Genomic DNA, 15,233 nt, shown 5'->3' with positions numbered 1-15,233 from the left:
TAGCGAGGGTACTTAATACAGAGATATTGGGATAGGACCTAATGTCTCAATGTGGGACACAAGGTTAGAGGTAGGATAAAGTGCCCTAAAGATAAGACCTGACTGAACTATTTTCTTGAACTTTTTGTTCAGCAAAAATATTGGGGTTTCGCCGAGTGTCCCTGGCACATGCCTTTAATCCTAGCACTCAGGAAGCAGAGGCAGGTGGATCTCTGTGAGTTCGAGGCCAACCTGGTCTCCAGAGCGAATGCCAGGATAGGCTCCAAAGCTACACAGAGAAACCCTGTCTCAAAAAACCAAAAAAAAAAAAAGGGGGGGGGTCTTGTCTGTTTTTATTTTTCTTACAAAAATATGCTTTGGCCACCAAAAGAGAAAGAAAGAAAGAAAGAAAGAAAGAAAGAAAGAAAGAAAGAAAGAAAGAAAGAAAGAAAGAAAGAAGAGAGGGAGGGAGGGAAAGAAAGAAAGAAAAAGAAAGAAAGAAAGAAAGAAAGAAAGAAAGAAAGAAAGAAAGAAATCTTAGCACACCCAAAACTCGTGGCTGTTTTTCACTTAGCAGAATTCTTTCTGGTGCTCTGGTGTGTGTTTCTGTCAGCTAGGATTTACAGGAACAGTGAACCACAGGATTTCCTGAGGAGGAGTGTTCCCACATGCTGGGTCTAAGCTTTCTCATATTCCTTTTTGGCAGCACCGATTCTCTCCAAGACTTCAGAGTTAGACTTTGAGTCCAGTGTTAATGCTTTCTCCTCAAAAAACAACTGAAACATTTGTGATTCTGTTTTGATTAAACCCAGGGAAAGAGTTATGATAGAGCAAACCATTTGCCCTACCTCCACACTTGCTTTCCAAAGTCACCATCGATGTGTAATAATGCCCATTATATGAAAAATAGATTTTTCCTTAGATTTAATTGGTTCTTAGACCTCATGGCCCAAGACCTCTAAATAATAGTGGTTAGGACAGTTGCTGTGGGAATTCTACCTTGTCAAAAAAAAGAAAAAAAAAATGCATCTTAAATTGAATGATACAGTTTGATGCTGACAATTTCGTCATATCTTCACTCTGAGTACTAGAGAAGACTATTAAAACATTTCTTGTTTTTCAGTTAACATCTGTTTAAAGCTGACCTTTCTTTATATACTTCATTTAATAGACTGCAAAACATAAGGAAGGAAAAAAAACTACCAACAAAACAAGTTCAATACATTGAATGCAAAAACAGATAAAAGATGCCCTCATTGGCTGGAGAGATGGCTGTGTGGTTCAGAACCGGTTCGCCTTCCAGAGAGCCCAGGTTTAACTCCCAATACAACTGTCTGGAACACCACTTCTACAGGATCCAACATCCTCTTCTGGCCTTCATGGGCATTGCACACATGTGGAACACAAGCATACATGCAGACAAAACATTCATACACATAAAATAAAAAGAAATAAACCTTTTAAAAACATGCCACAAATCTAGTAAGAGGTTACCAAATATGTCAATATCTCTAATTAATATTTTTCATTGGATTTTTTTATTTAAATACATTGCTTACATTATTACTCCTAATGTTTATTGCTGTTTTTTTGTTTTGTTTTGTTTTGTTTTGTTTTGTTTTTCGAGACAGGGTTTCTCTGTGGCTTTGGAGGCTATCCTGGAACTAGCTCTTGTAGACCCGGCTGGCCTCGAACTCACAGAGATCCGCCTGCCTCTGCCTCCTGAGTGCTGGGATTAAAGGCGTGCGCCACCAACGCCCGACTGTTTATTGCTCTTTTTAAGTAAAATATTGTAAGTTTTTCGGTTCTAATTTATGATATGATAAATGCCAATAAATAGCTATATAAACAGAAGACAGTCTTTGGGTTCTTCAGTTTTTAAACTATAAAGATTCTATTGTTTGAGGAGGGGGTAAATTGTTTAGGGTTTTTATGAAATGGTCTCATGTAGCCCAGGCTAGCATCAAACTTGCTGTGTTGCTAAGGCTAGCCTTGAACTCATGATCCTCCAGCCTCTACCTCCCAAGTGCTAGGATTATAAGCTTGTACCAGTGTTTGACTTCAGAGGGTCTTAACTTTGAGATCTACTGATAAGGATGTGGCTTCCTGAGAGCTATCAAATGATATCAAGATTATTTAGCAGTGTAAGAGAAAAAAAAAATAGCATGTTAGCCCCAAACATTTTTAAAGAATTAATGTAGGAACCAGGCATTGGTGACGCACGTCTTTAATCCCAGCATTTGGGAGGCAGAGGCAGGTAGATCTCTGTGAGTTTGAGACTAGCATGGTCTACAAGAGCTAGTTCCAGGACAGCCTCCAAAGCCACAGAGAAACCCTGTCACAAAAAAAAAAAAAGAATGTAGGGCTGGAAAGATGGCTCAGTAGTTAAAGAGTCCTTACTTGTCTTGCATACAACGTGGATTTGGTTCCCAGCCCCCAAGCAGTGGTTCATAATCACCTGTAACTTCTCTTCCAGGGCATGCAGTGTACTTTCTGGTGTCTGTGGGCTTCTGTACTCAGGTGCCATATATAAACTCAAGCACACACTTATCCACATAAATTAAAAATACATCTTTTTAAAAATTAATGTAAAATTTCACTAAACATTTCTTCTGTATTCTTAAAACATGTTTATGTATCTGGGTCAGTTCATCTTGGAAGCTTTCATTTAAACCAAAAAAAAAAAAAAAAAAGTTTGCTTTTAATTGTGTCTTGTTGCTTAAATTTTAAATTTTCTTTTGGCTCAAAAGCAAATAACACTGCAATCCAGAATTCTGTGATAAAGATTAGTGCTTTGGTGTTCATGCAGGGTCTGGGTTTGTATGTGTGAGGAAGTGGTACCATTTGCACTGCCAATCACAAGTAGAAAACTGCCAAAATGAACATATGTAATAGGAAACTTTAGAAATTGCATTTATAGATGTGTCCCTATCTCCTCACCCTCCAAGCCTCCTCTCAGAAGAGTACCTGGTCTCACTGGAGGCTATAGCTTCAATAGAAGGCAGTAAATTGAAGTTGTTGGGTCTGATTCTCCCCACCTCAGTGAAAATATCAAAATGATTAGATTTTGTACCATGAAGATGGTAGGAATCCCGGATTTCGTTTTGTATCATTTTATTGGGTCGTACCATACTCATGGTTTATGTGTTAGCTGTTTCTGATAGCTATCACTCTGAAGTAGTGGGCTTGATTTTTCCTAACAGAGACCATATGGCCTGCAAACCTAGAGTAACTTCACTTTGATCCATCCTGTTTATTATTCTTCCCCCTAGGAGTGTCTGTGAAGAAAGGGTTCTGAAAACAAATTTTGAGTTTTGTTTTTTGGTTTTTTTTTTGTATGTAAACCTTTCAGAAGATCTAGCCAAACAAATGAACTAACTAGTGTTTTTTTTTTTTGCCACCCTAAGGCAGAGCAGGGTAGAGCTCAAGGTTCAACTTGAAAATACCGATTGAATAACCCTAGGCATTGTTTCAATACAAATTATAGGTGATTTTTAAATGAACCATTTGGAAGCTGGGGGAAGAGTTTAGTTGTACTTACCTAATGAAAAACCCTGGGTTCTGTTTCCAGCACACGCAAGCTACCAGAAACAACAGGAGGGTCAAAAGACCAAAGCCTTTCTTGCCTGTATAGCAAGTCCAGGCCAGTCCGGGCTATGGGAGACCCTGTCTTTAAAACCAGCACATAGTAGAAAGCCAATTAACAATTTGAAGTTGAGTGTGATGGCTGGTGCTCATAATCCTAGGGAATCCAAGGCAAGATGATTGTGATTACTGGGTCTGCCAGCTAGTGCTATAATAGAAAACCCATATCTCAAAGAAAATTAACTGTATGTGCTATTAGAAACTTAAAAATTGAATAAGGAGATAAACATTTTTCCTTGTGCTGTTTAAAATATTTTTCTTAAAAGTGAAATTAAAAGGAAGGCATTTGTCTCCTATTCCTGGTCTTTTACACTGAATTCCATCAAATAGGTAACTCAAGGATATAGTCCCCCAAAACCCAAGTCTATTGTCTCTTGTGACATTCTGTGACATTCTCATGTATTCCTGTAATCGTATATTTTCTCTGAATAAAGCTGTAAGTAAGCTTCTTTGGTGTCTTCATTTAGACCAGTGGTTCTCAATCTTCCTATTGCTGAGATCCTTTACTACAGTTCCTCATATTGTGGTGACCCCAACCGTAACATTATTTTCATTACTACTTCATAACTGTAATTTTGCTACTGTTATGAATCATAATGTAAATAGCTGTGTTTTCTGATGGTCTTAGGTCTTTCATAAGGGTTGTTCGACCCCAAAGACCTCACAACCCACAAGTTGAGAACCACTTATTTAGACAGCTAAGGGAGTTTCTCAGTATTTGTTTACTGTAATATTTCATAGTGTTGGCTTTGTAGTAAAATTCTTTATTCAGTGCCATCTCGATGGCTGAGTGAATCTCTTGTCATCTAGATAAGGAAAGAACACTAACAATGATATGGTGAGAATGTGGTTTAGAACTTATAGTGAAATGGTACAAGTCAAATATACTTAAGATTCTGTCACAAAGTTAGCTGTGTTAAAGTTGTCTGTACCAAACATGAGTCACTTATGCTCAACCCAAGCAAAAAATGTTCCCTGGAACATTTGTGTGCCTGACGTATACATGACAGTAACAGACACTGTCACAGAGAATTTTCCCCAAACTAAAATTTTCTGGTTATGTCAATTCTATGCAGACCCTCCACTAGTCACAGCCAGCAACTCCAATGACTAAAACTTAGCCCCTTCCATCAGGCCCTGTAACCAGTGGCTCCTTGGAACTTAAAATCCTTTCCTTGCTCCAATTCTATGAGTATGTCCACCATGGCACATATGCACCCCAGATTTCAACTCTTTGCTGTTCCTGAGTAAACTAGAGTGTTCTGGAGAGTCAGTTTCCTTCTTGCATGACTTAGTTTGGCAGTTCTGTTGCTGGTTTTATGACTGTCTTTGACTGGTTTTCTAACAGAGTTTGGTGTTCTTGGGGGTTTTTGTTTTGTTTTGATTTTGGTTTTCTGAGATGTGTTTTCTCTGTAGCTTTGGAGTCAATCCTGGAACTTGCTCTGTAGATAAGGCTGGTCTTGAACTCCCAGAGATCTGCCTGCCTCTGCTTCCCGAGTGATGGGATTAAAGGCATGTGCCACCACCACCCAGCCTCTTGTTTGTTTTTTAAGGTTTGAGTGTTTCATTGAAGAGAATCAAGACATTAAAAATTGTTTATTTTGTGTATATGGGTGTTTTATATGGATATCTGTTTACCAAGTTCATGCCTGGTGCCTGTGGAGGTCAGAAGAGGGTATCAGATCCCCAAGACCTGGAGTTAGTTATGGAGAGTTTTAAACTACCATGGTGGGTGCTGGGAACCAAACCTGAGTCCTCTGCAAGAACATAAGTGCTCTTAACTGCTGACCCATCTCTCTATCCCCTCAATGTCTGTTTATTTCTTTATATATATATATGTGTGTGTGTGTGTGTGTGTGTGTGTGTGTGTGTGTGTGTGTGTGTATGTATATATATATATTCTTTATATGTGTGTGTGTACATACATATGAATGTATGAATGTTTTGCATGTATTCATATATGTGGTTGTTGGATTACCTCACACTGGGGTTACACGTGGTTGTTAGCCACCATATGAGTTCCGGAAATCAAATTTGGGTCCTCTGCAAAAATAGTGAGTACTCTTAACCACTGAGCCATCTCTTTAGCCCCTCAAGATTTTTAACTTTTAAACATGTTGCCTAATTTTTACTTTAGAATGGTTAAATTTAATTTTTGCTAATGAGCCAAGGTAAGTTTCTCAATAAATTTCCTTCTAATAATAACAGTATGTTTCTGTTTAATGGAATTGGGGTGACTTTGTGTTGTGTGACAAAACTTTCCTGTAGAGATGCTACACACATCTACTTACCCCAGATAGGGATCCCGCGACAGACCAAAGTACAGATACCCAAAAGTCCAACTTGGTGACCAATGAGTTTTATTGAGTTGCTTACAGGAGTATGGATGAAGGGTTACTTACAGAGCAGAACTGACTCAAAGACAGCTGCATCACCAAGGCCCACCATTACAAGAGTGACAGCTCACAAAACTGGGAATGTGGAGCACACTGCAGAGGCTGCAGGGAGCTCATTAGGTTGGAGCTTTCCTTCCCAGCTGCCTCAGGTGGTCTAAACCTCTTCCAGACATCTTGGCTGGTGTCAACTTCTCCCACAGTCTGGTCTTGGTGTTCTTTGCAGCTTTGCTCATTTGGAAGTCTTCTTTGCAGCTCAGCTTTATTTGTCTTACAAGAAGTAGCTGCTTTTATAGCTTTCTCTGGCAGGGAGGGCCTAGTAAATTTGGTCAGTTTGGGGAACTTCCTGAAAATATTTTGTGTTGTTTACCTCCCTGCTTAAAGAGCTTCCCTGCAGGGTAGAATGTCTCAATCTTTTGAGACTTTGTTTTTGAGACACAGTCTCACAATGTAGACTGATGGGGAATGTTCTGAATGCTGTTAATATATGTTTCTCTTTCTGGTTGATAAATAAAACACTGATTGGCCAATAGCCAGGCAGGAAGTATAGGCAGGGCTACCAGATAAGGAGAATTCTGGGGAGAAGATGCAGAGAGGAGCCACCAGAGAGATGCCATGTAGCCACTGCAAGAGGGGTGCCAGGCATTCGCCGGTAAGATAAGGCCGTATAGAAATACATAGATTAATAGTTATGAGTTAATAGTTAAGAGAGAGCTAGCCAGTAAGAAGCCTAAGCCATCAGCCAAATAATTTATAATTAATATAAGTCTCTGTGTTTATTTGGGGCTAAATGGTTGTAGAACCAGGTGGGACAGAAACTTCTGTCTACAAATGGCGCGTGGTTCGGGAGCATGGAGCAGGAATTTCCATGTAAAATGGAGCTGCAGTGGGCTGCCTAGTCTCACAATCTCATGCAAACCATGGTACAGAGATACTGTGGCAGTCGGGCTTGAACACAGCATGTCGGATTCCTGTTGCAGTACACAGTGACGGTGTCTCCAAGCTGTACAGCATGCTGCATGGCAGATTAAGCTTTTACTCATACAGACAAAAAAGGTTTATGGTCAGTATGCTACAAGCTGCTTCATGGCAGCATAGACCAGAGTCAAGGCAGTGAGGGCAGTTCCCAGAACTGGTGGTAAACATACCCTGCCAAGTTGGAAAGCCTAACTGGTTGAAACCAGCAGCCACGGCTGGCTTAAAACTCAAGAGTTCCACCTGCATTTGCTTCTCAGTTTCTGGGAGTAAAGGTGTACACACCATGTTGAGACCTCTTTGCATTAAATGGAAGTCTCCTGGTTTTAGGTGAGACAGCTAAAGCATCCTGGTTTGTAAATTGCCACAGATTACTTAGCTAATAACAACCAGGGTTAGAATTTGAATCTAAACTTTGCTTCCAGAGTTGATTTTATTTTATTTCTTCATTTGTCTACTGTGAGACAGAGTCTTAACAAATAGACAGCCCTTCCGCCTCCCTAGTTCTGGCACTGTAGGGTGCTATATCACCCCCATGTCAAGATGTTTGTGTTCTTACTGCTGTGATCTCATGCTTATTTTAAGCCAGCCTCTCTCAATCTGCATTATCTAATATGTAAGTGATAGCTTTCCTAAAGTAATGTGAGTTGTTTATAGTGTCAAGCATGGTGAGTAATATGCGTATTAGTGCTAAATAAAGTAATAAATTTGTTATATAACATTACACATAAAATTATAATAAATATATTTAATTCTTGGCTTTAAGTAATAACTTTCATTCTAGGTCCTCATAGCAGTTATCAATAGCCAGCACTGCCTGTTTTGGAATGGTCTTCTTAAAGAACAAAAATTTGGGTTAAAAATTGCTTAAAACTATTTATAATTTTAAGTTCATTTTTCTTGCAAGTGTTCACTCAAAAAATGTGTGCCTGTTTAGAGCTTTTCCTTTTTTGGGTATTTTTGTTGCATGTTGGTTGATTTATTAGTGTTTAATGACATTTTCCTATAGCAGATCATTTCAGTTTTCACAAGAAAAGCCATAAAAAATGTGACATAAGTCACTATCCAGATATGATTCTGAATTTGATCCAAAAACTTTTGAAACATTAGTGATCTTGAAATTTGCTTCTTTTCCTGTTTCTTTCAGAATTCTCCACTTTACCAGTACTTACAGGATTTGGGACACACAGATTTTGAAATATGTTCTTCTTTGCCACCAAAAACAGAAAAATGCTTGCCTACAGAGGGACCTCAAAAACCTCCCACAAGAGTCCTACCAAAAGTAAGAATGCATGCTCAACTTCTGTGGCTTAATCTTTTGTTCTTTATTTTAGTGATTAGGTAAACTATCTTTTAGGGCCAGATGTGGCTCAGTGGTAGCAGTGCTTGCCTAGCATGCCCAAGGTCCTGAGTTCAATTACTTCTCACACTAATAAGATTTTATTTCACTGATAGAATACAACTCTCAAAGATAAACTTTAGCCAGGCGTTGGTGGCGCACGCCTTTAATCCCAGCACTTGGGAGGCAGAGGCAGGTGGATCTCTGTGAGTTCGAGACCAGCCTGGTCTACAAGAGCTGGTTCCAGGACAGTCTCCAAAGCCACAGAGAAATCCTGTCTCGAAAAACCGAAAAAAAAAAAGATAAACTTCAGTCCTTTCTGCTGTCCTGGAATTTTTTGTGACTAATTTATATGAGCTGAGCAAATGAAAATGATTTGAGAATTAACATATTTCTTTGAATATTGAAATTATCTGAAGAGGATCGAAGGAATATATTAAAACCTTAGTTAGAACTTTGCCAGTGGCCTGGCATTGGTGGCCCACGCCTTTAATCCCAGCACTCAGGAGGCAGAGGCAGGTGGATCTCTGTGAGTTCAAGACCAGCCTGGTCTACAAGAGCTAGTTCCAAGACAGCCTCCAAAGCCACAGAGAAACCCTGTCTTGAAAAACAAAAACAAAACAAAACAAAAAAAAAAACTTTGCCAGTGACAGTCCTCTATTAAGTGGTTTTTAATTCTTTTTTTTTTTCTACACTGGCAACTTGCAAGAGTCGGTTTTCTTCTTCCACTGTGGGTTCTGGTAACTGAACTCATTTGGTCCTGCTTGGTGGCAAGAGGCCTTACTAGCTGAGCCATCTTGCCAGCCAATTTCTGTTGTTGCTTAGGGTTGTTTTTGTTTTGGTGCTGCAGTTTAAACTTGCTGCTTCTCTATACTAAGCAAACGTTTGTTCTGCCACTGAGTTGTATACACACACACATACACACACACGAACACGCACATGCACACGCACACGCACATGTGCACACACACACAGCCCTACCAGGTTTTCTGTTTCTTGTAAATTTACATGTAAAAATTGAACAGTTAGGTACTGTTGTGTAGCATTGTGCCAAGATGTTGCTGCTGATATATAAGCCCTGGTTCCTGGCCACACTCCCAAGAACCCTCAACCCAGCAGAACATGACAAAATCTCCAGAATGCAAAAGGCCCAAGCCAAGGGGTTGACAATAACATCTGCTTCAATGACCCTGTACAACATGCCACATCTGCCTTGACTCAACTCATTAGGCCTATGCAAGATCAGCAAATGTCTATCCCAACTTCCAGCCCACCTCAAGACTCCCTCTTACAAGTTGTATAGAATTGAGTATTGTGTTTTCAAAACAGGTCAGGAGAGACAAATTCTAGAGGAAAGTCAACATTTAACGTCTTGTGTCAAGTTTGTCAAGGATGCATGCCTTCTTGCATAAAGAAATAATCTATTAATCATGGACGTAAAGGAACATAGTTATGGAGTCAGTACATCATCTAAGCTTCTTTAAACCTCTTCTTAGGTCATCATTTCCCTAGCACAGTGCTCCTTAAACTTTTTCCACTCATGATCCCTTTTTCCCAAGACATTTTTATGAAACCCTGAGTATCTAGGTATATAAAACAGGTATACAAATTAAATGTTTTCTGGTAATAAAGCATAACAAAATTTATTTTAAAATAATTATTTGTCGGGGGCTAGAGAGATGGCTCAGTGATTAAAAGCACTGGCTGTTCTTCCAAAGGACCTTGGTTCAATTCCAGCACCCACATGGCAGCTCACAACTGTCTGTAACTCCTGTTCCAGGGAACCCAGTACTCATACAGACATATATTCAAGCAAAACACCAGTGTACATAAAATACAAATAAATAATTTAAAAATAATAATTATTATTTGTATACATATGATTTGACTATGTATTAAAGTCAAAAGCTGCTGGGCATGGTGGCACATGCCTTTAATCCTAGCATATGGGAGGCAGAGGCAGGTAGGTTTCTGAAGCCTGCCTGGTCTACATAGGAAGTTCCAGGACAGATAGGGCTATATAACACAAAGACCCTGTCTCAAAAAAAAAAAAAAAAAAGACAAAAGACAATTTATATACTAATAATTGATTATTTAAACATGAAGAGGTAAATCTTCACTGACTATTTGATACTGTAGGATGCAGAACATATTTATCCTTTCTCAGAATTTGCTGATATTTTGATTCTGTGATTGTCAATGCTGAGAATGCCTCTTATAAAGACACACAAATGGCAGGCATGTGGTTAGCACCATTCAGAAAGTTTAGGACGTCACAAGAAAACCCACACAGAACCAACTAACCTGGGCTCATAGGAAGACACAGGGACTGAACCAACAACCCGGCAGCATGGTACTGACCAAGGCATTCTGCATATATGTTACAGTTGTGTAGCTTGGTCTTCTTGTGAGACTCCTAACAGTGGGAGCAAGGACTTTCTCTGACTCTTTTACTGGTGTTTGGGACCCTACTCCTCATACTGGGTCACCTTGCCCAGACTGAATACAAGGGGAGGTGTTTAGTCTTACTGCAGCTTGATATGACATGCTTTGTTGATACTGATGGGAGGCCTGCCCTTTCCTAAACAGGTTGTGGGGGTAGGGACAGAGGAGGCAGGTCAGAGAGGAGGGGTGGGGGTGGAACTGGGACTGGGATGTAATATAAATAAATAAACAAAATTATTTTTAAAAAAAAAGAAGGCAAGAAAGAAAGTTTAGGAAGTCTGTCCTGGTCCCAGGTGAAAAGTCGTTCAGAGAAGAATGACCATAAGAAAATACCTAAAGTCTTCACTTTCTGTAATTACCATCATTCTTTAAGCATGCAGATATCAAAATAGTATAACTTTTGTTTGGCCTTAAAAATTGCTGATTGATTTGCTGGTAACTTTATAAAGATGTCAGTGATTTTTCATTTGGGATGAGGACTTTACATTGCTGTGCACTATTTGTTTTCTGTCCTTGCTTCTTTATGAACTCTTTAAAGTAACAGTTCTGTGTATTTATCTTTGTCCCATGGCTATTCACAGTTCCTGGGACATAGGAACCATTAAGTGACTGTGGTTTTGGTTATGAGCCTAGCCTTTAACAGCTGAGCCATTTCTCCAGTCCTACTAAATGACTATAGACTCCATTTACTGGCATGCTCAGGGAATGGGGCTGCTAAGGTAAATCACATATTTAATTGATTCCTTAATAAAACTGTGACAGTTTTTATAAGAGGATTAAAATAGCTTTCTGATTTAGTAGTTTATAACAAAATGATACTAATACTGAGAATTTGGACCATACTACAATTTTATTTTGAAGTAAACATAATTGTCATGTTGATATAGACAGCCTTTAGTATTCTCAAGATAAATGGGCTACATTAGGGCAACTTTGACTGTTTTTTTAAAAATCAGATTTACAGGCCTCATTTCAATCCATTGGATTAAACTGTAGTTTAAGGACCCAGCAATGTAATTCAAATACAATGTCTAGGTTATTCTGTTGCACAACTAAAAGTAGAAATAAATGAGGAGGCTGTGACACACTGACAAGGGTGTATAACATGACCAAGTCTTTTCTCTGTTTCTGACAAAATTCCAGTTACTTAGAGATAAGTTGTTTAGTTTTTCTATGCTTTGAGTGTATTTAATTAATAATCCTACACATGTCATTGATCATCTTTAGCAAGGCATCCTGTTCAAACTGACAGAAACCATCAGGAACTGGACTTTCTCTTCTCAGTACAGTAAGAAGGATCACTTACTCCACAAGTTGGTGAGTGTTCGTTTGTTTTTCTTGGTTTTGTTACTCTTTCCAGGGTCCCTTATAATAGTGAGAACTGAGGAATCAAAATCTGTTTTGCTATGATCTTGATGTGATTGATCTTTATTAGAAATTCTACCACAGTAACTGGGGACCTCTTAATGGGGCTTGTTGGTATTGTTCATATTTCTTAGAAAAGGTAACCAGTGTTCCGGTGTTGCTGAGGCCTTGTCTGTTAGACTGCTAATTCACTATCATCTCTGTCATTGGTGGGTATTGCTCTTAGGAAGGAAGGAAATAAATGCACCGATTGGCACAACCAGTCCAGTCCTGAGGGACCGTAAATCACACTTCCCAGAGCCAGTACTAATGGCTTTTCTGGTTCCTGTAAAACTTCCTCCCCTCCTCTCTCTGTTTCTTTCTCTCTGCTGCATTTTATCTGTTGCTTAACCCAACCTCTAAAGAGGCATAGTCATCCTTATAACCTACCAGTGTAACATCCATGCCATATGCCTAGAACACTCGATTTGCTAAGATCTCTTGATTCTCAGAGATGTGAGCAGGCGTTAGGATTCTCTGCTGGCCTGTGATCCTAAGAATTATCATTCTGTTTAAATTAACTTTAGTAAAGCAGTCATTTACAAAATGCTTTCAGACCACATGATAAGATTTGATCTGTCGTACCAGTGAGAGAAAACCAAGGTTTAGACAACTTTGCCTAGTAACTTTTTAAGTGAATTGTCCAAGAATGTTCAGTAAGGAAATGATAGAGAGAGAATTTGAACCCAGATCTGAATCCAAAGTCAGTGCTTTTTACAGTAAAACATACTGCTGCTTCTCTAGCTTGAGTACTGATACTTTTTTTAAATTTACTTATTTTTATTACATATACAGTGTTCTGTCTGCATATTTGCCTACACACCAGAAAAGGGCACCAGATCTTATGATAGATGGTTGTGAGCCACCACATGTGGTTGCTGGGATTTGAACTTAGGACTTCTGGAAGAGCAGTCCAGTATTCTTAACCTCTGAGCCATCTCTCCAGCCCCGAGTTTTTGGTACTTTTTAAAAAACCAAAATTGCTGTTACCATCACATCAGCTCAGCATCACTTCAGCACTGAGAGTCTGCTCATTTTAACACTACCTCCCTTGGCAGCTTTGCCATCAATATTTCTATCCACGAATGCAGTCTTCCATCTCATTTATCCTTAGGGCTATATTTGTGCTGTTGCTCTATGATGGAATTCTTCCATTTTCTCTCAGTCTGTGTCAATCTTTTCAGGAAGCAGTCCTAGCTGTTCTGAACACTCATCCTATTGGACCTTATTTCCTTTACCAGCCTAGTAACAGTTATATAACGTGAAGTTATAGGTTAAGATACCTTTATTCAAGTAAAACCGGCGAAGCACAAGCCAGAGCGAGCCCAGAGGCAGCAAGCTAGGGAGGCCAGAGAGAAAGGGCTCCCCATGTGTCTGCGGCCCCTTAAGAATTCCCCACGTGGAAAGGGATTCGGACATGCTGAAAATTGCAGATAGATTCATACCTGTCACCATGCACAAAATTTAAGTGCAAATGGATCAAAGATCTCACCATAAATCCAGCCACACTGAATCTTCTAAAAGAGAAAGTGGGAATTACCCTTGAACAAATTGGCACAGGAGACCGCTTCCTGAACATTACGCCAGTAGCACAGACATTGAGGTCTGCAATTAATAAATGGGACCTCCTGAAACTGAGAAGCTTCTGCAAGGCAAAGGAAACAGTCAGTAGGACAAAACGACCACCCACAGAATGGGAAAAGATCTTCACCAATCCCACATCTGACAGAGGACTGATTTCCAAAATATATAAGGAGCTCAAGAAGCTAGCCACCAAAACACCAAACAATGAAATTAAAAAGTGGGGTGCAGAACTAAATAGAGAATTCTCAACAGAGGAATCTGAAATGGCTGAAAGACACTTAAGAAAGTGCTCAAAATCCTTGGCCATCAGAGAAATGCAACTCAAAACAACTCTGAGATACCACCTCACACCTGTCAGAATGGCTAAAATCAAAAATACCAATGACAATCTATGCTGGAGAGGATGTGGAGAAAAAGGAACACTCCTCCATTGCTGGTGGGAGTGCGAACTTGTAAGACCACTCTGGAAATCAGTATGGCGGTTGCTCAGAAAAATGGGAATCAGTCTACCTCAAGATCCAGCCATTCCTCTCTTGGGTATATACCCAAATAGTGCATGTTCATACAACAAGGACATATGTTCAACCATGTTCATAGCAGCATTGTTTGTAATAGCCAGAACCTGGAAGCAACCTAGATGCCCCTCAACTGAAGAATGGATTGAGAAAATGTGGTACATTTATACAATGGAGTACTACTCAGCAGAAAAAAGCAATGGAATCTTGAAATTCGCAGGCAAATGGATGGAACTAGAGGAAACCATCCTGAGTGAGGTAACCCAGTTACAAAAAGACAAACATGGTATGTACTAACTCAAATATGAATTTTAGACATAGAGCAAAGGATTATAAGCCTATAAACCTCTTCACCAAAGAAACTAGGAAACATGAAGGACTTTAAGGGATAAATGGTCCCCAGGAATGGGAAGTGGCATGAACTCCTGAGCTAATTGGGAGAATGAGGGTAGGGGAGGGGGAGCTGCTACAATAAGAGCAAGAGAAGAGGAGTAGAGGAGAGGAAATGGAGGAGCAGAAATATTGAGTTGGGGGAAGAATAGAGGAGAGAGAGCAGGATGAGAGATACCATATCAGAGGGAGCCACTATAGGTCCAAGAAGAGATCTGGAGCCAGGGAGATCTCCAGAGACCTACAAGGATGACACGATCTGACAATCCAGGCAGTGGCAGAGAGGATAACCTAAAAGCCCTTCCCCTGAAATGAGATTGATGACCTCTCTTTATGCCATCATAGAGCCCTCATCCAGTGGCTGATGGAAGCAGAGACAGACATCCACAGATATACACTGAGCTGAAATCGGGAATTTAGTTGAAGAGAGGGAGGAATGAAGAGCAAAGGGGTCTGTACCAGGTTGGAGAAACCCACAGGAACAGTTGGCCTGAACAAGGGAGAGCACATCGACCCCAGATGCTATCGGGGAGGCCAGTACAAGATTGATCCAGCCCCCTGAAC

The 15,233-nt window shown here is 39.8% G+C and overlaps 1 protein-coding gene across 3 annotated transcripts in view; it reads left to right on the top strand.

The window, feature by feature from the left end:
• The window catches only part of Vezt (vezatin, adherens junctions transmembrane protein), a 59,788-nt gene that overhangs the window by 20,120 nt on the left and 24,435 nt on the right, over positions 1-15,233 (top strand). For 2 of the 3 annotated variants that reach the window (XM_027392645.2, XM_027392644.2), the window contains exons 2-3: positions 8,140-8,274; positions 12,004-12,093. In XM_027392645.2, the coding sequence (XP_027248446.1) occupies positions 8,140-8,274; positions 12,004-12,093 (225 nt within the window). Of the gene's footprint in view, positions 1-8,139; positions 8,275-12,003; positions 12,094-15,233 lie in introns of those variants that run through there. The other variant, XM_027392646.1, reaches the window with a different exon arrangement.

Source organism: Cricetulus griseus, assembly GCF_003668045.3.
Source record: "Cricetulus griseus strain 17A/GY chromosome 1 unlocalized genomic scaffold, alternate assembly CriGri-PICRH-1.0 chr1_0, whole genome shotgun sequence".
In the NCBI taxonomy this organism is placed as follows: Eukaryota; Metazoa; Chordata; class Mammalia; order Rodentia; family Cricetidae; genus Cricetulus; species Cricetulus griseus.
This window is presented reverse-complemented; position numbering and strand designations above follow the sequence as displayed.